Source organism: Chinchilla lanigera, unplaced genomic scaffold (assembly GCF_000276665.1).
Source record: "Chinchilla lanigera isolate Chin_1 unplaced genomic scaffold, ChiLan1.0 scaffold00001, whole genome shotgun sequence".
In the NCBI taxonomy this organism is placed as follows: domain Eukaryota; kingdom Metazoa; phylum Chordata; class Mammalia; order Rodentia; family Chinchillidae; genus Chinchilla; species Chinchilla lanigera.
This window is the reverse complement of record NW_004955402.1, coordinates 62,396,706-62,420,485: the sequence shown is the minus strand read 5'-3', so window position 1 is coordinate 62,420,485 and position 23,780 is coordinate 62,396,706. Positions and strand designations below refer to the sequence as shown.

The 23,780-nt window shown below is 38.0% G+C and overlaps 1 protein-coding gene across 3 annotated transcripts in view; it reads right to left on the bottom strand.

Moving 5' to 3' along the window:
• Atp9b (ATPase, class II, type 9B) overlaps positions 1–23,780 on the bottom strand; it is a 305,437-nt gene that overhangs the window by 116,826 nt on the left and 164,831 nt on the right. For all 3 annotated transcript variants that reach the window (XM_005373105.2, XM_005373106.2, XM_005373107.2), the window contains exon 12: positions 8,141–8,301. In XM_005373105.2, coding sequence (XP_005373162.1) covers positions 8,141–8,301 — 161 coding nt within the window. The remainder of the gene's footprint in view (positions 1–8,140; positions 8,302–23,780) is intronic.

Here is a 23,780-nt window from a genome sequence, read left to right as displayed (position 1 = left end):
AAAAGAAAATAAATGAGACAAGTCAAAAATATATTTTCATAATATAAAAATTGACGATATAAACCATGCTATTACTTATAATAGATTTACAGAGAAAAAATAAAAAAGGAACCATCTTCAGCATGTACACTGAGTGAAACAATAATATGAGTAATATGTACTAGTTGGAAAAAGAAAAAGAACATTCAAATTAAACACTGAATTATGATTCTTGCAGCCTTGAAAGGGATAAAGCATAATATGATAAAAATAAGATTAATCAGTTTTTACTGATTCTGACATATTTACAATGTTTTCAAAATAGAAAAGATGCTTCATCATAGAAATTCCTCATAGTTTCCCTAAACTCAAAAATCTTTTCAATTCTTCAATTTCAAAAAGTAGACCAGGAAAAGAAGTACTTTAGCAAGAATTACTACTGAACTATACCTTTCCTCAATCAAATAAACTGCCTATTCCCTAGCACTGTATTCACAAGCAGAATCAAAAAGTTTGGAGCTTTATATAAAATTAATAGAGTTCATGAATTAACCATATTGAGTAATAATTTAAAGAAGCATTATAGGAAAAACCCGAAGCTTATCTTTCGGGAAACTAGAGGACCTTGGTGGTACAACCTTTTTCTAGCATGCATGAGGCACTAGACTCCATCCCCAGCAACATAAAAATAAAACAAATCACTGAACTTTTCAGAAAGGATATGGTTTTTTGGCTTTTGAGGATTTGGAGGGGTGAGCAGGTGACTGATTGACTGACTGACTGACTGGCTTTTTGAGAAAGGGTCTTGCTATGTAGTTTAGGCTGGCCTTGAACTCATGGCAATCCTGCTGTCTCTGCCTCCTGAATATGAGGATTATAGGGATGTACCTCTACACCCAGCAGTAACACTATTTCAGATGATTTCTATTTTTGAGGAGAAAAAAGATAGAGATATGGGGATAAGAAAAGTACCCCAATGAAGACAGCAAAGAAACTATCATGTATTAAACTGCAGGGACCCTGCAGGCTGGACTACACCATCAGAGAGAATACACACTAGCATATTATATGGCACACAGTACGCACTCAAATATCTATTACACTGAATGACCTATCTCAAGGTCTTTCCAAAATCACACAGTCTGCTATTAGTAAGGAAACAATGTGCCAGGCCACTGAACTATCATTAAGTACGAAGGACCCACCTCTCATGATATTCAACCAATGACATGCATAAAGGAAATCTTCCTGAATATCAAGAAATGAACTGTTACAAACAAAACAAAAGCTCTGAACCCCTATAGCATCACATCTCTCTTTACTTTTCATAGCAAAAAAGGCGACAAAGCATTTTATAAAAGAGGACTTTATGTGGGCTATGAGTTTCCTAGGACTGCCATAACTGGGTGGCTTAAAGCTAGAGAATTTTATCTGGTTTGTTCTGGAAAGTGTAAGTTCAAAACTAAGGTGTTGGCAGGGTTGGTTCCTTGTGGAAACTGAGGAAAACTCCATTCCAGGGTTTCCTCCTCCCTTCTGGTAGCTGCCTCAAATTCTTGGTGTACCTTTCTCCGAGAGTTTCTGCCTCTGTCTCCATGTTATCTTCTACTTTGTGTATTCTTACTTCTCTTACAAATACAATTATCATTGGATTTAGAGTGCACTGTAATTCACAATGAACTCACTGACTGTATCTGCAAAGACTCAATTTTCAAGAAAGGTTACATTAACTAAAATGTTTTGGGGCCTGGCAATTAACCCGCTATAATGTGCCCCTCGAGCCTCCCCAACATTTACATGGCTCACATGCAGAACATATTTATCCCACCTCAATATCACAAGTGTGAGCTCATTACAGTATCAACACTAAGTCTAAAAATCTCATCCAATAGGCATTGGCTAACAAGTCCCAAGTCTCACAATCTGCATCATCTACACCAGGTATGGGCAAAATTCCTCTCTGTCTATGATAAACCTATAAAACTCCAAAATAAGTTATCCATCTCTGGAAAACAGTAAGGGGACAGGGAGAGAGTGGAAAGGTCTACAGTTCTAAGCAAATCTCAAACACAACAGGGAAAATTCCATTAGGTTTCAAGAGCAGAGAATAATCCTTTGTGGCTCAGCACTCTGTCCTCTGGGTCCACAGTCCATGACCCTCTGCACTGCCAAAGTCAACTCTGCCTAGGGACCATTGTCGCTTTTCTTTTTTTTTTGTTTTTTTTTCTGGTACCGGGAATCGAACTCACAACCTTGCACTTGCCAGGCAGGTGCTGTGCCACTGAGCTAAATCCCCAGCTTCTTATTGTCACTTTTCTTGAAGAGGGTATGTTTGTAGCCAACTAGCTCTATCAAACTGTTTCCTGCCTATAGAATTTTGGAAATCTTACAGGCTTCTCATTTCATCCTGTCTCTGTTCTACTCAGGCTAAGCTGTCAGGGGTTTTGTTGATACATTCTCACTGTATCTCACTTAGTTCTCACTGGAGAACTAAGGTTCTCCAGTGCATGTCATGGAAGACCACACCCTAGACAACAGGCTCCTCCACACATCTTTCCTGGATGAGCCCATCTCTATGCCTGGCTTCTGCTGAGGTGTTTGAATGGATCCTTGACTAATGGGTATAATCTATCTCTTCAGCAAAAATTGTCTGGCCACACCCCTGGGCTTCTCTCTAGTGTATACTTTCCAAACTGTGACCAACGCTTCCAGTTTGGATTTCTTTTACAATCTGGGTGTCAATCTGTAAATTTGCCAAAAATCAATGCCTGAACATCCTGTCTAGGTCTAAGGAAACTAAAGGTATTCTTCAATAAACATTCTAACAGGAAAATGAGGTAGAAAGACATTGAGTACATTAGCAAAATTCCATAAAGTATCTCAAAAAGGGCACCAGACCTGAACAATAACTTGATGAGGCTCCTAAGAATTTCTCTTCAATAAAACTTCAGAAAAGTTCTAGAATAAATTATCATGTGACTGTGCTACCTCACGTTTTTAGGAGTCCAGTCTTTAGTGTGCTGAATGAGGAGGGCTCCAAGCCACATATTAGGTGCCTTTCAGGCCATTCATTCTGAGCAGTTCACTAATAATCCCCCACCCTGCCATCACCACTGCAAATTCCACTGCTTGACTAAGAGAAATGAAAGGAAAACAGTCTCCCAACCCATGTAAGAACCCCTCCAACTTTAGTGGTTTAAGCAAAGACACTGTACCTATAAGAGATTCCTAAGTTTTTCTCAGAAGAGACATAATTATCACTGTCAAACAGTATTTTGCCAGTGTTGGCCACATATGTCCCACATGTGAGTAAAATTCTTTTTGACCCAGCACCAATAAGACTATTTTTAGATTATCAACTAGAATATTATGCAGCACTTCAAAGCACACAGACAAAAATAGCAAAAACTACAAAGAAAAGTAACTGCAAGCCCCCTAATCTGAGGGAAGTTCAGATGTGGTATAAAGAATTCTGATAGTTTGCTCTTTGTTTTGAGAAATGCACAGGATTTAGGAAACATTCATTTTAGACTTACAAAAATAAAAGTTAAATCATAAAATTTTTACTTTGAAAGAATGTAAATTGTATCAAGTAACTCAACATTATAATATTTGGCACACAGGAGTTTTTAAAAATAGCCTAAATTTTGAAAATCTGAAAAGACTTCTAAAAATGGTAGGGCAGTAGAGGGAAAAGTACTTTATTTTCCAGACTTGCATACCTTATAAAATATGGAATATTATATACATATATATATCACCTTTATTAAATCTAAAAATATATTTAGCAAACACTAAAATGTATTGCCATCCATATTTTATTGAGACCTGGCAAAAGGTGAACAAATTTGCTTTAATCAAATATAAGCCTTAATTCCCTAAGTCAGCATCCCATACTTTTCGCATTTTACAGTTCTTATTCCTTCTGCTAAATCTGTACAGCTGTATTCTTTGATTGTGAAAAACAATGTGAAGTATTATGTTGAAGTAGGCGTGAGATATTTTGGAGCTAAAGAGAGATGCATTTATAATTCTATCTCGTAAGCCTCTGCATGCTTGACTAAACATGTTAAATATAGAATTGCTCACTGAAAAACTAGAGCAAGACAGCCTTTAGGAAAGCTTGGCACCTTCCTCATTTTGTAAACATGTATTTTAAAAGGATATACAAACTAAGAAGGGGGTGCACATATATCCATACATGTGCATATTCTTGAGTCTCTAAAAACAATGAAAGCTTTCATAGAATTTGGCTAGAGATAGATTATAGATAATAATTTCTTCTTTTGTTACTAGGTATTTTCTTTTTTTTACATATTACCATTAAATATGAAAACAGTGGAAATTTAGTTCAATAGTACTTTACAAATATACTAACTTTCCCAACTATAGTGAATTTTCCTTGTTATTTGGATACAGGAGAAAAAAGTCAAGTCTCTTTATACTGTTATATTGCTAAAAAACCAAATGATTAGAGATAGTTTTTAAAAGGTATAATAAACAGAAAAATGAAGGGAATAAAATTCCCAATAGCCTCTCACTCTAAAGTCTTAAAAGTAACATCACATAACATTCCAGGACCCATCCCCATCAAATAAAGTGAAAAACAATAAAATTAATGAAAATGAAGAAGGGAAATTTGGCGATTCCTAAGCAAACATGGGAAAGATGATGCTCCCTAGACAGATATGGTCTTGTGCAGGCCACTGTGTGGTACAGCATGTGTGGTGCTAGGCAGTACTGAGTTGCTAATCAATTACCATGTTGGACACTCTCTTCCTCTACCCAGAACTGCCCTCCTTTCCTTTCCTGGTAGCCTTGTTACATACACTACAGCTCCATGATCACCAAGCCAAAGAACCCCTACCTTTCTTGAGCTCTAAGAGGTTCTCTCAGGCCCACTGTCCTATTTCACTTTAATAATAACATTTGCCACTATACAAATACTTTCTTCATATGTGTATGTCTACCTCCAACTAGAAAAAAATGAAAGGGCACTGCACTTGCCTGGACATTCATGTGCATCACCAATGCCTGGCACAAGAGCTGCTATTTATGGACTTTAATACTTACCATATGCTACCATTGCTTCTTATCATTTTACATACAAAAAAAAATGCAGTAGGATGGGCTGTGAATAATAACAATAATTTTATTTCCATGTCTTCTTTCAACCATCACAAGGTATTCCTCTGTAAGTGAAGTTTACGTTGTTCATCTTCCTCTTTGAAAGATGACTGTGTCAGGGAGATACAGGATGACTAAGTACAAGCACCCTTTGCTACTGCAATAATGCCTTTTAAAAGCCTAAGGCCCAAAGGTTTTTAGAGAAACCACACAAACAGAAAAAGTAATACTTCTAGGCTAACAGAAAGGAAAAAATTAAAGTTAAAAAATAACAAGAACAAAAGATGCTCAAATAAATCATTAATCACAATAAATGTAAAATAAAGACCATGATAGGATTAAAAAAAAACCTAAATAAATAAATAAGTAAATAAATAAGTAAATCTACCTAGCTACCTGTGGTTTAGGAGATTTTCATTCACCAGAAAGACAAAAGCATTTCTAACCTGTAAACATCTAATAATATAGCCTCAAAATATATAAAGCTAAAATTGACAAATTACAAGAGGAAATAAAGAAGCATATTCCCAGATTTCATACTGTTAGTATTAAAAGTTAAGAAGTTTTCTTAAAAAGGGAGAAGCAGCATACAGACGGTATCAAAAATTACAACTAACAAGGTCCTTCCTGCGTATTTTTAAACAAACATTTAGGGCTGGGGATTTAGCTCAGTGGTACAGCGCCTGCCTGGCAAGTGGGAGATAGTGAGTTCAATTGCTGGTACCAAAATAAACAAACAAATATACATTTATGAAACTTACCATGCATCAAACCACAATGTAAACAGTAACAAAAATAAAGTGTTGTGCAATTCTGGAAGCAATTTATAGAAGAATCCCTAAAACACTTTATCACTAAACTCTGATAAAAGTGAGTTAATACTGTAAAGTGTAATATAACTCAAAAGTTATACTTTTAAAATGTCTGTCAATGTACTTTGGAAAGTGAAATACATTAATTTATCCACCACCTTTAGCAGAGGTTCTCAGACTGAACACCCACTTCAGCCATGGAGATTCTCCTATAAGCAAGTACAGCTATGGCCCTACCTGGCCTCAGCCCAGATCACAGGAGCATGCTTAGCATGAAACAGGCATTTCCACCAGGGAGAAATGGAAAAGCAGGGGACTTCATAACCTAAGTAAATGGATATCTTCCTATTGTCTAACCTACATTCTTCAACAGCAGGGGCAACATAAAGGTGAAGATCAGGGTTGTATATGTGGGAACAAAGGAGGAGGCAGCACCTGAGAAGAATGATATCTGATGGAAGAAGCTGGTAGAACAAGATGAGATGTTGCAGGGGCTTGGGACTGAGTTCAGACATGTGTACTCAGGTTGAATGAGTTCAAGCTGGGAACTGGTCCAAGAACGGTATTTGAGTAAGTAAATTTTGGCTTGGCTGTTGAATAAAGTAGTTATGTGACTTTATAGAAACACCTTAAGGCCACTTACTCAGTGGATCTTTTGGGGACAAAATATGACTGCCCAAAGCCCCCTGGTGGCACTCAGTATGTATATGCTTGGATGACAACTATGATGATCTTTATAAGCTCAGTTTCCCAAAGTAGGACAAGTCTACTTAATAAGTGCTTCGGGATATCTTCCAAAAACATAACATGCCACCTGGCTCTGGCATGAGGGTACAAAGCCAATGTGCCAAACTAGGTCGCTATCCTCCTAGAGGTCAGTGGAATGCAGAAATAGACAACAAGGAAGACAGAGATCCACACAGAGACTCCCACAGAACTCAAAGGCTGATGGGACAGCCTGATGTAGAGCTTCTGGTAAGAATTCAAGGACTCTCGAAAGTGGATAGTTAGGTAAATTCTGAATAACAAAATGGGACTAACTGTAGGTACAAGAGCACTGAGACAACACAGATAAGGAAAAAGGAGCCTGAAATACTGGCACGGTTGTAGCATCCTGGGAAAGCAGAGAGAAGACATGCTGGACCACTTTAGGTAGGGTCTGTAAGCTGGACTGAACTGGCAGGCTCAGGCATCAGCATTAGGAAGTAAGGAAGTTCAACATGAGCAGTGATTCTAGGAACAAACACAACAGCTGGTACTGTGTCTTATCTTCTTTGTGCCACTGGCAGTAAGCAGCACTGCACACAGGGAGCTTCCACAGGAACACTGCTGCAAAAGGAGGCTGGCCTCAAACCTCAAAGAGTGAGCCAGAGCATCTGGAGTGACTCAAGGCAATTACCTATGAGCCTGCATGGTATACAGACTCCATAACAGGCTGTTACTCCAGTTTATGAAGTGTAGAATGAAGGAGAGGTCAACCCTTTGGAGAAACTTTTAAGGAAAGCTCATATATAGATTAAGACATGTCTCAGCTTAAGTGTTGCCCTCTTTTATTCCATTCTGTTTTATAAATGATGGTTACTCTACATTCATACTTTTACTTGTCATTAATTTTAACTATTCATATAAAAATATGAAGTATATCTTTTTAAAGATAATCATTTATAATATGTAAAAGTGCTTTTTAAATGTCTGCATTATAAATACAAGTCTTTACAATAAATATACATCTAATACATTTATATACTGACCTCTGGTCATACAGATTATCATTTTGAAAAATAGTTCATATTTAAAAACTGCCTTACATGATATTTTTATCTACCTTGAAAGATATACCAGATCTTACTTTAAATACAGGTAATTTTGAAATGGGAATAACACACAAATCGAAGAGCACTAGAAATAAAAATGTTTTTCAGTAATTAATAAAAATTACTCTCTCAGATTCAGACTTATGTTTCATCAAGAAATACATCCAAATTATTGAAAATTATATTATCAATACATCCGTATCAGGAAAAGTATAGAATGTTAGGTTATTTTAACAAAACTACACTTGAAACACTATTTCTACAGAAGGACTCCTCAGATTCACCAGGTTTCCTGACTTCTTTCTCTTTAGACTTGTTTCAATCATTTCTTTTACACTAAGAAAGAAAAATTCCAACAAAATCATAAGCTATGAAACCAGATATGTATCTTATTTTAGTACTTAAACCTACCTTATGGGAATGATGTAGGAAAACAGAAGAAGGAATCGGAAAAGATTGCGGTACCACGGACCTGCAAATCCCTGTAAGGTGACCATAACAACAGAAAGGACAACTAAAGCCAGAAATAGAGCTTTCGTAAGCTGATTGAGCTCAAGGTCCAACAAACCAACCTGAAAAGAAAAGCATAACTTTAATACATGACCAAGCTGGCTACACATCCCTGATACTATAAACTGAAAGACATAATAATGATGATATAAAAGAACTTAAAGATTTAAAAATTAGTCTTTATAATGATGAAATACAAAAATATCCTAACTTTACTTTTCTCCTGAAAAACCTCTTGTAGATTTAGGCAGAATTTCTGAAAATATATTATGATTCCCAGAACATTTTTAGAAAGGGCCTGCTGACAAATGCAAGGCCAAAGTGAGTATACATTCCAACCACTCAGCCAAGTCCTTTGGTTAAATGATACCATGATCAGGGACCAAGTCACAAAGAATGAAGGTCCAAAGGAGGGCTATAGGTCTGCCCAGTGCCTTGCCCAAAAAAATTTTCTTTTGTGACCAAAGGCCAATTTCCCTGGGCATGTCCCATGTCATGGTCCTACTGTCACGTTCAAGCATCTCTGCAAATCCCTGTTTAAGGATTTTATTCAGACTGAGGCTCCCAAAACAGAGAAATGTATGTGTGTGTGTGTGTATGTGCGTGTGTGTGTGTGTGTGTGAGGGAGTGAGAGAGAGAGAGAGAGAGAGAGAGAGAGAGAGAGAGAGAGAGAGAGAGAGACAGAGAGAGCACACCATCTGCAAGTCTCTGAGAAGACTTCTAATGAAAAAAGAGGCAACAAAAAAATAAAATGCCATAAAAAAAAGAAAAAAGAGGCAACAGAAGGTAGTTAACTTGTAATAAAAACCTTTTTAATTCACATGAACCCCACACTTCAGATTCTCCTAGTAAAATACAATATACTCAAATTCATTTTGTGGATCATTTACTAGCTGACAAAAAAGTGAGAAAAATCATGTCAATAAGTAGTAGTTCTTTTTGTTGTTGTTGTTGAACTTGGAAACAGTGATAACTAGCCACCCAAACAGCTCTCATTCTTTAAGTGAAGAGAAAAATGACTCTTCTGAAGCATGTAACTTCAATTTTGAGCTCTAGCAATTTCTACAAACTGCTTCTCCTTGCTTAGTTTCACCCCTGAAAGAACACACCGCAATACAGATTGTGGAGATAAAGTATATACAGGGTGACTGGGTATTACAGGGAAGCCACAGAACCAGACAGAAGAAGGGAAGCAGCATAGCTACTGAGATTTCCAGAACTCTGAAATGAGCTCATTCAAATGCGGACTCTGCCTCCTAGCCTCATAACTCTGGGCCTACTGAGTTTTAGCGAACTTAGCTATAGGGATTAAGGTTGCATCTCCCCAAAAGGACTCCGGAAATAAAACGACACAAAGCACACACAGCACACAACTGTCACGCAGAAAGTCCAATGTGCATGTTGTCACTGTTACACAACTGTACTTGAATCAAGTTTCTTTGCATACTGTGTGATTTTGGGGAGTTCCTTAAACTCTTTAAATCTCATTGTTCGTATCTGTAAAATGCCACCAAATACTGGCCAAAGAGGCTAGAGGAGCTCATACTGGGGGAACGACACACAATGATAGGCTGAGGGGAAACAGCCATTGGGATAGGCCTGGCAATGAACAGAATGTAATGGTCTGCACTGGCTTTCCTAATCTGAATCCTATCCAGGCAGACAACTCTCTGGTATCTGAATTCCTCATGAGTCTGGCACAGCTTTTTAAAAAAAGTACAAACAAAATACCCCAACAACTACCAAAACCTTGATAAAAAATAAATAGGGTACTATACATCTTATATTAAAACTCTGAGAATTGCTGAGTTAATAACATGGCTTCTTTCATAGTGTCTTTTGAAAACCCATAAAATCAGCCAGTAGAAAGCTACTGTCTTCCGGAACTCATACTTTATACAAGTCTTTGATTAATATTTGCCACAAACTCTCATGAAACCATGAGAACCTGTCCTGAAGAAAAAAATGAAACTGTCAAAAAGCCAATGAAGTGCAGCTGTGAAGAAAACTAATTAAACAAATAATTACATGCTCACTACATTTTATGCTAAATGCCAAGGTTATGAAAATGCATAATTCTGGGATTTTTTTACCTGCAAGAAATAGCCAATCTAGTAGGAAAAATAAGATGGACAGCAGTCATATACATTATATAGAAGAAAATTATAAAACAGAAAATTTTTTCTCTCGCCAGGTTAGCTTTAAATCTCATTGAGAAACTGATAATCAGCTTTACTTTTGGTAAACACATGATGGTCTTTCGAATCACCACAGAAACTATAGGAAGTTAAAAGAGATCCAGATGCAATATGACTGGTATCTGTCTAGTGTGGAGGTTCCAAACTTACACCCAACAGGACAGTGCAGAGTCGGTAGAGTAGGTTGGGAGTCATAGGTGCCCACTCCTAGATGCCCTCCTGCCCTCTTAGGCAGACTTAATGTGGGGAATAAGCCTAGTTCATTTGCAGGGGGGTCTCATTTGGCCACTTTGCGTCTTGCCACTACTATACAAGATTCCTAAGTAAAGAAACTTCAAACAGAAATTAAGTATCAGTTTTATAGGAATGTCTCCTTACTTCTAACAATAAATGGGTCATGGCTTGCTATAGAATTCTCCTTAGCATTGTGTTACAGCGACACAAACAGCGGCTCATTTCCAACAGCAACTCTTCAAAGACTGAACACTCTCAACTCTGCATTCTCCCAAAAGCACACATTGTGCTCTAATTCACAGTACAGTAGTAGATCAATCACCTTCAAACCACACAAATCATGTGGAGGACCAGTCCATGGGAGCATTTCTGATCTCCAGCACAGGCACTCCTTTATCTGTCTCTAAGTCTTGAAGCAGAAGAGTTAAACCTACCATTTTCCCAGATAATGGGCAGTCTGGAAACAACTATACTTAACAAGTTCTGAAAATTCTCCACGTTGTTTCCTGTGCAGGGTCTGTGCCTTCCCTTGAGATTGAGGCAGCTCAAGACCACAGCAGCTGATTTATCAGCTCCATTTAAAAAGCAGCACAAGGAGGACAAATATCGTGCGATTTCCGCTGCTTCAAAACTACATAGTTTATGCTTGAATTATTGAGAAAAATAGGTTTTTGGATTAAAATGAAGAAAAATTAAGCCAGGGAAGTAGAGCATGTTTCAAAGCCCAGATCTTTCTGCTGTGACAAAGGCGGTCTAAGTTTCAGGCCTCACTGAGGATCAGATGAAGTCATTATTCATTCAGTCAGGGAAAAAAGACTCAATTACCTCAACCTAAAGATGCTATCAATGAATGCAAAGTGCATATTTTACTCTATTCATCCAAATCCCATTAAAAAGTGAAAGGAATGATTTAATCTAGCCTTCCAGAGTTGGTCTTTTTTTTGTAATAAAATAAAGAATCACTGTCTTGCAAAATGCATAACCACTACCTCACACTTTTTCCCTACACCACAGCCATGAGAGACTAAAAGTGGGGACAAAACTACTCAGAAATGAATAGTTTCCTTTGAAAAAAATGCCATATAGAGGATGGAAACACTAAAAGCAGCCCACTGCACATGGATATTCTGATAATTCAAGGCGTTAATACCTTTCTAATAGACCAAGAGAGATGTGGTCAACTGTCTCTCACTAGTGAATATTACAGCTTTGAACTCAACTAAGTGCGGTCTTCCCCCATTCCTTTAAAAAGAAAGTAATGACAAATGTGGCACAGTCATATCCAGCTTTTCAATAATGAGGTATTGCCTGTATCTTTCTAAACTGTGACTGCTCTTCCTGGAGTTTAACTGGAACCAAGTTATAACGCAGAGTGCAATTTTAACCTTTTGGTCAATTTTAGTAAAAGACAGTGGTTAGAAAAAAGTATACTTCAACATGTATTAAACCACTTTTAATTAATAATTAATCTTTAGATTGGATTTATCTTAAATGATGGACCGACCTCACACAAAGTATGTAAACATTATGTACTGCAAACAAGCACTACTAATAAACCTCTTTATAAAGTAACAAAAAAGACACTTTGGACTCTCAAAAGCTATTTAAAATAAAAACTAGTTAACTTACAAAGTCACAGAGTCTACAAAGAAAGGGGTAACTTTACTTGTGATATGAATCTGCATTCTTTAAAGAATCTTGTGAATACCTGAACAGACCAGATAGCCTCTGATATGATTACAAAATGTTTTCATCCATAAAATATATTATTAATCACTTGAAGTAATTATGACTATATAAGAAAAGGTAAATTAAATACACTAGGAAGTAATTTCCAACATTTATTGTCATTTCCTATATTAGTAAAGCAAATTTTCTTCTCCTTGTCATAATATTTGTTTTATTGGAAGCAACTGTGATAACAAAATTAAACATGCTACTGGAAATTTTAATCTCTAAGGGAAAATTTGTGCATAATGTCTAAGACAACCACAATGGCTCTGCAAAGGGGCTTTTCTAGGATAATGAACACAATAATTGCCTGTATAATCTAAAATGCTACTAATGGCAACGATCACAAATCCATTTAGCTCCTCTTTAATTTATGTACCAAGTTTTAAATAGCTAATGGTTCTCAGGAAAATAATGGTTTATACCAACAATAAAGGGTAAATATAGTATCTTCCTGCTTAATCAAGAAAAGATCAGTCAGGTTTTTTTTTTTTTTTTTTTTAATGAACAGACGGATGAATGAGAATCAGACCTTATCTCTATAACCTAGCACCATTACCCTCTATCTCAAAGTTAAAACTCCCTGCATACTACTAAGTTCCTGAGAATCAATGTACACACCAAAATAGAAAAAAGATCTCATGTCCTAAAACCTTAGGCCCTTTAGGCCTTATTAATGTTAAGTGAATAACAGATAAAATGTCTAAGTACTACTAACTGTTGGACACACTGTTCCTGAATTAATGGTATGTGAATATCAAAATATTCTCATTAATATTTTATAAATTACTTGTACGTATTCCTTACAAGGAAATATTTTAGAGTAGCAAAATAATAAAGTGCAAAATTTCAAAAAGCCATTTTACAACCCTTGCAGAAAGGTAAATATTATTTTAATTTGTCCTATATTTTCTTTGTGAATATGGTACAATTTGAAAAAGACAAAAGCTCCCAACTAAATACCTAATTCAAGCTGGGTGTGGCAGTGTATGCCTGTAACCCTAGTGCTCTGACAGGCTGAGGTTGGAGGATCACAACTTCAATCTCAGCCTGGACAATTTAAGAGATCTTAGTTACACCTTGTCTCAAAATAAAAAATAAAATAGGACTGGGGATTATAGCTCAGTGTAAAAGCTCTAGGTTCTATCTCCATAAAAACAACAAAAAACAAAAACAAAAATTGTAGGAAAATGAATGCACCTCAAGACTTTAATGCAAAGCGTAATAAATCAGACACAAAAGGTTAAACATTGTGTGGTTTCCCTTGTATGAGAACACAGAGTATAAATAAAGAGCAAAATAAAAGACAAAAAACAAGAATCAGGGAAATGGATTAATGAAGATGAGAGGGGGAGCTCAGGATGAGGAGATCTGAGGATAGGTAGACATAGGAAAGTGGGGAGAAGGGGAAGCAAAAAGGATCAAGATGTGATGTGTATATGCTCCAATCCCCCATGATGAATGTATTTATTCTGTACTGCAAACATGTATTAGTAAACAAAATTTAAGCCTAATTCAATCAAGACTTTACACAGACAAAAGCACAGTTTACATGTGAGACACTACTTAAGAAAAGTGTTATTAATGTTGTATCTTTTACCAGATAAATTATTTATGGATCAACCCACTGTCCTTTATTTAGAATTTAGATGTGACAACATTAATATACAGCTATGCTTTTACCTAACAAATTCCTATAAAAAGCACATTTCTTTGTAATATCTTTAAAAGAAATCAGCTCTATATTTTCCACTTTTAGCAGTTTTAAAGAAGAGAAAATGTTAATTTTCAGACTTATATCTGTATTTCTGTATTTCAAATGCTTGAAACTACACCATATCTGAATCCTAAATCTTCGGACCTTAACTTTTTCAATTATGGAGTTTTAAAGTATTATGATTTCCAAAGTCATTATAATGGGCTGGGGATATAGCTCAGTGGTATAAGCACCTGTCTGGCAAGTGCAAGGTCCTGAGTTCAATTCCTGGTACCCACCCCCAAAAAGTAATTATATTAGGTAGCCTTTTTCCTTCTGAAGTTTTTTTATGTATGCATTTTGGATATGAACTACTGTCTTAACTGTTAGCAGCAGTGCAGGGTGACCACACACTGAAAACATGCCTGACTATTGCTGTTTGCCGCCCCGATGATCTGTGAAATAAGAAGGGTTTCTTTAGGCCACTGTAGTATACATGGTGCAATAATCTGTGCTTGACAAGCTCCTTAAGTATGAGTAGAACAAGAACATTACAGTGTATCACCTTAATTTTTTAAAACTCAAAATCTGTATTTACACAATAGACATTTAAAAATATACTGGGAAAGAATAGCCTACATTCTCACCTTCCAACAAATTTTGCCCACTTTAAATTCAGAAATTAAGGTTTATCCTAGCTTACTCTACAGGTATTTAGAAAGCTTCTCCTTGAATATTTAACATTTTTACAAATAGGGTCATATTTTTTATATAAACAAACAATTATCAGTGTAAACATCAGCTACTAAACAATAAAGCTACTTTCAAACACAAAGAAGGCACACAATCAGAGGACAAGATGGTTCCAATAAGCATCTCACAACAGATCACACAAACCTGATGCCACTCAATCCACACTGTGACATTACTTTGGCCAGTGGAATGATTACTGGAATCTGCAGGCACACACGCTGCTAGTGTGAAGGGGCTTCCCTGCCAGCCTCTTCAAACTGCTGAGCTAGTCTTCTAGAGACTCACTGCAGCATTTTCTATGATTCCTTTCTACTCAGCAGAACATCTTTTATAAACATTAGTAACACCAGAAAGCAGCCCTGCAGCCATAAACATATGTGTACACACACATCTTAAGTTTGCTTTTGAAAAACTTGTGCTAACTTTATACATTCAAGTAGGACAACTTGCTTCTCTCAGTTAATGTCTGACAGTCTTTTTTGATATTAGAACCTTTATGACAAGTATAATCAACACATCAAAGCTCAGCAAGTGTAAGGCAATACAGTGGCTTAAAAATACTGGTAAACTGCAATGTTTTAAATAATTGTAAACTAGTTCAAATATTCTCTACTCTGACACATAAAGCCATACTTAAAAAAAAACCTGAAAACATACATGATGCTTTGTAAACTATTTGTATGTATTTAGTTTTTACTCTATGAATACAAATAACATTAAATTACAGCACTGAATATTAAGATAAACCTATAAAGTATCTAGTGTACATTACTTTTAATCTTGTTTTTAAAAAGTCCACAGTTTATTTGAACATCAGGGACAGAGAGAAGCTAGACCCCAAAATCACTCCCATTCCAACACTATACTTTGAATATAGTGAATAATACATTCACATTAGCATTTTACTGTTTTTATAACCAAGTTTTGAAGCTGAAGAAAAACTGAGCATGTGACATGGTGAGAATTAACCAGCAGAGGGAGCTCAAGATTGACACTGATGTCCTGAATTCTGTGCTTCAGTTGGCTCTAAGGAAAAAAATATTTGCATCTCTAAATCAACTAATTCAGCCTATCAAAGACATTTATATTAAAGATATGTATTTTGTTTTTGATAGAGTTACCCTAAAAATGTTAAAGTGTCAGGATGAATTCAGGACAGCGCTGATAGACTTTAATGTCTTAAATTATAAAGGAAGGGATTCCCTAAATAAAAAACTACCATCATATAAGGAATGAGGCTTGAAGATACAGCATCCAAAATGCTGTAAAGAATCTGTACAGCAGTGCCATGCTAAGGCTTCCTGAAGATTTAGACTCATAAACCAAGTGGATAAAATCAAACCACAGCTTGCTTCATCATTTCAAGATCTTTAATGTTTTTACTTTATATGTGGAATAACAACATAGGAAAACTCAGTTTTCAATGGTTTTACCAAGATTACCCATCAATTTACAATAATTATTTCAACAGACCAACTCATCCACTAACATCAGACATCTCAACATTCAGTATCATTCATTCATGTAGATAAGAGAAATTTGATATCAAACATTCAATTTTCAATTTAGTTTACTTAAGCCATTTACTTTGTTAACATTATATTTACTTTAACAGATATTTTAGAAGTAGCACTACTTTACTATCTAGAAAAACAGCACCTATGAGTCTAGGGGGAGCAATGGCCTCACTGTGCAAAGACGAAGCTCTGGGCTCCCTTGTACCCAGGCAGACTGTGCTGTTGTGAGTGTCCTCAGCAAGCCCATGCCTAGACTCTTGACGGTTCACACTGCATCCCTTCACATGTAGAATGAGGGTCTACACTCAGAATTTTTTTCTCTCAGGAATATAAAATATGTTTAAAAAATACTACACATGTACTGACATTTTAAAAAAGGCTCTATCTGGGATCTTAGAACTTGGAAGCAAAGTACGAAACGCAAGATCATAGCTTTCTTCAGAACGATTAAAACCATATTTTGTTAATCTATTTTTAATAGTTCAAAGTGAAAAATAATACAGAGTCATTCAGTGATTCATTCCAAAATAGCATCATCTAAGTTCTTTGTTTGCCTCACCAAGAAGTATACAGATTTAGTAGTTTGTGCAAGGGAGCCTATCGAACGTATTGTATAAATTTGTTATATAATAAGAGTCCAACAGCCTGGCTTAACTAAGGACTACTTGAAATATTTAACACAACACTTAAAGTTGCTAGTTCTAAGTAACTATCTTAGAAATAACAAAATGACAGAAAATTCTCCAATACTGTTTGAGGGTGGTAGAGTTTAGTTCAACATGTTTCATATCCTGAGACTTTTCACACTGCTCTGTTAGAACTAGTACTGGACCACTAAGCTTAGAAAAAAGAAAAGGCTTAGGAACCAGGGAAATGACGCTCAGAAAGCTGAGACAAAAGAACATGCCCCACATCTCCTTTGGTGTTTCTTGACTGACTGAATATGTGGAGATGTGTGGACCACCAGAGGTCTCTTCTTTATCTCCCAGTATGGAGCACCTATCACTACATAAAACCATCTAGAATGCTTTTAAGTGAAAAGTCATTCGCTGACTTAACAAAATGTATGAGCTACTTTATTAATGGGATATGAAACTACTGTATTTATGGGATATTCATGGGATCCAAAACTAGGGATTTATGGGATTATTATTTGATTTAATTCATTAAGTTCCTGGCAATTAAATGTATGTCATCTATTTGTATTAAAATATATATGAAGATATAAAAACACTGGCTAGTACTTGAAGCACTTCAAAATTACTATTATCTAGAACAAAGTCAGTAGGTGCTGCCCATTTTCTGTCCCATATCAGCTTAACTAGTTATTAACCAGAAGTTAATAAGAGGCAAACATTTTAATGTTTAAGACAGCACAACAGAATGGCTGGCATACAATAGCAAAAAAAAAAAAAAAAAAAAAAAAAGCGAGAGAAACAATGAAGAGAAGTTGTTTCAGTCTAATATCTAACTCTGATCAGTTCTTTAGTTCTCAAAATCCATGGGTCTTATGATTTGCATTATTTAGCAAGAAAAGTGGAATTCAGCAGATTTAGTGGAAGTTTTAAATGATAATGGTAATATGGTTAAATAAACTTTTCATCTTGCTTAATCACCCTTTTATTATTAAAACTGTCAACTTAAGAGCTTTATTACTGGATTCCTGGCAAAATTCAACACTATCTTAAACCATCTAAAATTTTTGTGTTACTTATGTCTTCAGAGACATTTTATGAACCATTTCATACTTAATGGCTTGTAAGCAATCCCAGGAGTTGGGAATTGTGTGAAAAGTTGCTCAGATTGACAGATAAAGTGAAAAGGTCTGTATTAATTTCCAAATAAAGAAATGCATGGCGTGGTATCTCACGATGATTATACTCTAAAGTACCAATTAGAACGCATCAGAAACTAGAGCAAGTTGACACTCTACAATAAAGCAAATAATTTCCAGTTGGAGGGGCAGAAAATGTTAATATGCAATGTTCAAGACTACAAGAATCTTTGTAAAAGGAAGTAGCTAATAAGGTTTAATGATGCATGTCAGGAAGCCACAGTATGTAGGGAAACACAGCTGGCTTCATTTTGTAAACTATTTGATATACACATCTTTCTTGTTCACGATTATCAGCTGTGCTAGTGCCACAGGGGACAGTTTAGACTTCAAATCAGGATATTCTTCTTGTTCTCTAAATTACAAGTAAAATACATTAATATAATATGGTGCTATTGGCTAGTGCCCTGACGAAAGCTTATCAGCTTAGGAAAGAAGATTAAAGAAGTCTTCTGTAAAATGTCACAGAAACAATCTTGCCAATCTAAATAGGCTACTAAGCACCAGAACCATTAAAACAAATCATAAAACAGACAAAATGCTTAGATTTAGTGAATTAATTACTTTCACAAAATGGGCACAATTTTCATACTTTAGGTATTAAAATACAAATTAACCTAACATGCTTCTGCTGAAAAACCTACATGCTGCCACTGGGCCTCCTTGTAGGGGGTCCATGCCCAGGTACATAAGAAGCCTACTCCAAAAGCCAGAAGACATCTTGCTCCATAGTCTCAGTTTTGAGGTGCTGCAATGTGCAGGTGACAGCAATTAGCCGTAGATGACAGAAGCACTTTGAATTTGTACCAGATGGCAGCAAAGGGTCACTGGAAGCTGGCTAACCCTCCACAAGGAAACCCTTGTGTTAGGCAACCATCAAACTCGAAAGCACTTAGAAACAAATTAATTATTAAACCACCAGAAGACAACTGCTAGGTCAGAGCACTAATATCAAAATGCTGTTAAAGCACTTGGAGCGTACTTATTTTAAATGTAATTACACATATTAGCTCTTAAAAACAAGCATGCCACATAATGACGAAAAGGTTGCCCTGAACTAAAAGAGCTAAAATTCTAGTAATTAGTGAATTGTCTTATGGTAAAATAGAGTCAACAGGTTCTAACTCTGACGAATGTTGCTTATGGACGAACCCAGAGGCAGCCCTTTTTAAATGAGAATCTGTACGGAAACCTCATCAGTATCCTGACTGAGAATAAAGATCAGAAGAGCAATAGACAAATACTAACACCTACTAAAATAAAAGGCAGATAAGCTACTGCTCTTGAAGGAACAAGGCTCTAACCTACTCAGAGGTAAGGTATTACTATACTGTAGCTGGGCCAGAACAGAGGAGAGGAGAGGAAGCAAGATTACTTGTAGGAAGCAAGATTACTCTTCCTACAAGTAATTGTTTTGCAGGTGGCCTCTGAGTGTGCGTGTATGTGTGGTTTTTCAAGACAAGGTCCCCATATATAGTTCAGGCTGGTCTTCAATTCACTATGTAGCCCAGGCTGGTCTCAAACTTGCAGGATCCTCCTGCCTCAGCTTTCTGACTGCTGGGATTACAAGTGTGTGCCACCCCGCCTAGCTAAGTGTGGCCTTATAGGGGATGCACTACAGACTGGGCTCAGTACTAGAGTTCATCTGTTAATGTTCTATGTAGAAAAAACAATGCAAGGATAAAGGCTTGAGACAAAAAAAATTAGCAATTTATTTTGACAGAACTATTTCTATGATTAATTAATTCTAAGATTAGTAACAGAAGACGACTTAATTTTTGCTTTACATTGCTTAACAAATTTACTGTGACTCATTTCTGTTCGTTCCCCTCATGACCTTAGCAACTGATGACCCAGTAGCCCTTCACAGTCTACAAAGTGCTGTTGTACAATCTGTTAGTCAACTTGACTCCATTCTATCTTACTATTTCTGCTTCACTTTGAAGGGAGCAAGGATGTCTGACCAAGGAAACATACTGGCAGCTCTTCTGCCACCTCCTTCAGTTTTGCTTACTGGCCTGATGCAACCTACTGATAAAGTTAACTGAATCCACTGAGTGTAGTAGAAATGAAATTTTTTTCATTATAACCACAATCAGATGTCTGTGGTTTGATGTTCATTAACTATTCAAATTTGCATTAGGCTTAAGTGAGGAGTCACTTCAGTCTGCTTCCAAGCCCAGGGAATTTGAGGACCCATGAGGATATGACCCTGCTATTTAGGACAGGCACACGATGGCAGATACTTATATAAGGATGACTTAGCATAGACCACCATGTATATGCTACAGAGGTGTGTTAGTACACAGAATGTGAAGTTTGATAGCAGCCAATATACACAGGCCAAACAATAAAGATGCTCACTGTTATTGGCCTCATGTGCTTCCTTTTCCTTGGGGAACCTCACCCCCCAAAAATACTCCTTCCAACCCCTCAAATGTGACAAGTGGCAGAGTCAGCAGAATGAGGTGAGTACCCCTCCTTGGGGGTCTCTGGCAACAGTGCCAGACAGCGGGGGACATCCCTTGGGGGGCTTGCCAGCATGCTTCCACTGGCCTCACCTTGGTTACCTCTAGCCACTTTTTAATGGATTGGAAGGCCCCTGAGGACTGAGAACCAGTCTGTCTGACACCCAGAGATGTGTTGAAGGCTTTGGAAGTGATAGACATGCAAATCCCTCCTACCCAGAGTGCGTTGGTGGGGTGGGTGGCTTGGCTGTTTTCATTCTTTTCTGCTGTGTGGGATAAGAAGCAGAAGACCTCAACCAGTATGTAGGCCAGCTGCATCAGACTGAGGAGGACTTGAACAACGAATAGCTGCCACATTTCAGGGCACAGGGTGCACTGCTTCCTTCAAAGCATTAAGTCCCCATCACCAGGAGAGTCCCCGGAGAGTCTCCTGGTATTGCATGTGAGGCCAGCTATTTGATAGAAGGTGGAGGTGGAGGAGCCCTTAGCCCAAAGAGGGGGACCAGGGGAACCACCCACCTCTGCCCATCATGTAACATTTATGACCTACACAGCCATGGAGTTAAGGGAGCTGGAAAAACTCAATTGTTTTGCAGGTGGGTGAAACAGTGCCCACATAGCTGCTATGGCTATAGGATGACAGGACTGAAAACATGAAGTTAAACCCACAAGAAAGGTCCCAAATAGCTAGCATAACCAGCATCCCCTCCATGCAATAGGTTCTACAGGATGTGCAAAGGATGGCCCCATGAGCAAGTAACCAGCCTTTGATAAACTGGTTGATGGCAGTGGCCCACCTGGTTTGGGCAAATCCAGGTGACTTGCCAGAGCAAGTCACAAAATGGTCAATCTACCTAGACTCAGTAACTGTGCTATGAGAAATGGGCATGCAACAAATGATGTTCACTATGCATTATCAGCCCTGATGAGGAGCTGCTTACGGCACACGAAGGATTTGACCTTTTGCAAGTGAGCTGGCTGGCACATTCAGGACAGCAGCAGCCCTTCTAGGCCCCTTCACAGATACCTCAGCCTTGCTGGGGAATGTGGAAATAAAGTGCCAGTGTACCACCTAAAGAGAAAAAACAGGTGTCCCCCAACTAAGGACAGGCCCAGGGAAAGGCTATGGGGCCACTGAAAGTTAGTCAGCACCAAATTCAGATGGACCATGCTTAGCCACAGATAAGATAGATGTGCATCCCCTAGACACGCTACTGACTTGGTGCCGGCAGCTACACTTCAAGCAGCAGTACCAGCCAATGGGCCCAAAGGTAAAGAAAACCCCAGTGAAGCAGGAAGACATGACACTGGCATCCTTGTATCCAGTTTAGGAAGCAGGCTGAGGTACCTGGTAAATGGAGACCCAGGAGACTAAAGGCCACAGGTGGAACTATTTACTGGTCCCCTGAGAATGTACAGCACACACTAGTGTTGGTAGACACCAGAGTCAAATTAATGCTAATCTATGACAACTCTGACCACTTTACAGGACCTACTAAATGTAGTGAAGGGTATGGAGAGCATTATACCATAGTCTGGAGAGCCCAGGTGACACTGTATTGGGGCACTTGGCTCCACACCCTTATGATATGCTTCCCCAGTTGCTGAATAATGGAAGTGGACATACTCACGCGGTACTGGTACTGGTTTGACATCACACGGGGAGAATTCCACTTGTGAATCCACACGATAAAAACCATAGAGCAAGACTGTCCATATGATGCACCAGTGACTCTCCCACAGGCTACGTGGGCTGTGTGCATAAAGCAGTATCGACTACCCGGGGGCCGTGAGGAAATACGGCAAACTATTGAAACTGGAAGAGGCAGGGTGGTACACCCAGAACAGAGCCCTTTCAATTCCCCAGTATGGCCTGTAAAGAAGCAGAATGGAACATGGCAAATGACTGTGGATTATCAGGAATTGAATAAAGTGAACCCTCCATTGAATGTGGCAGTGCCTTATAGTGTATGTTTGATGGATCATCTCACAATGGTGGGTCAATACCATCATGTTGTGGATTTGGCTAATGCCTTTTTCTCCATTGCTATCATGGCTGACAGTCAGGACCAATTTGCCTTCAACTGGGAAGGCAGGCAAAGGACCTTCTAGGTATTGCCACAGGCTATTTGCACAGCCTGAGTTTGTGTCATGGCCTGATGGCCCAGGACTTCGGCACCTGGACCAAGCCACACTCTGTGTCACTATTCTATTATATTGATGATATTAAGTTAACCTCTAATTGCCCTGCAGGTTTGGAAGCCACCAAGCAAAGTCTGAAGGAAGCTTTGCTGGCCTGGGGGGTAAGCTATCAACAAAGACAAGGTCTAGGGACCTAGCTTGTCTGTCAAATTCTTGGGTGTTAACTGGTCAGGTAAGATGAAAGGAATTCCCAATGCCATTATTGATAAAATCCAGAGATGCCCCAGACCCAGACAATAAATCAGTTGCAGGCATACATGGGTTTACTGGGCTTTTGACAGACATTCTCGCTGCACCCAGCCACCCTACTGTGCCCATTACACCTGCTGACCCAGAAGGATGAGACATGGGACTGCAGAGAAACACCAGAAGTTGCTTTTCAGGACTTGAAGAGCGCAGCTGCTCAGGTATAATTCCTCTGAGTCACTGACCCTACCCTGCCATTTACCCTAACAATGACTGTAGATGGTGTTGTGTTTGGCTGGAGCCTATGGCAAAAGCAAGGGAAGCAGAAGCACCCTACTGGTTCTGGTCACAACTGTGGAAAGGAGCTGAAAACCAGTATCCCTTGATCAAGAAACAGTTAACAGAGATATACACAGCTCTGCACACTTATGAGGGGATCACAGGGCAGCAGACAGAAGTACAGATGAAATACCCGATAGAGGTCTGGGTCCATAAGTGAACATCCCATTCCAGGAGTGAAGTAGCCCAGGCTCCACCCTCACACGCTTTTCGGATGTACTTGCAGCAGTGGGCCTCCTTTTGGGCCAGCACCTTGGGAGCCAAACTGGTAACAGTGTTGGGATTGGTGATATATACAGCACAGGAAACTGTGCAGGACAACAGACTACAAGTTATGACACCTAGCTCCTATGCAGAAGGGAAAGAGGGGACTAAAGCTTCTG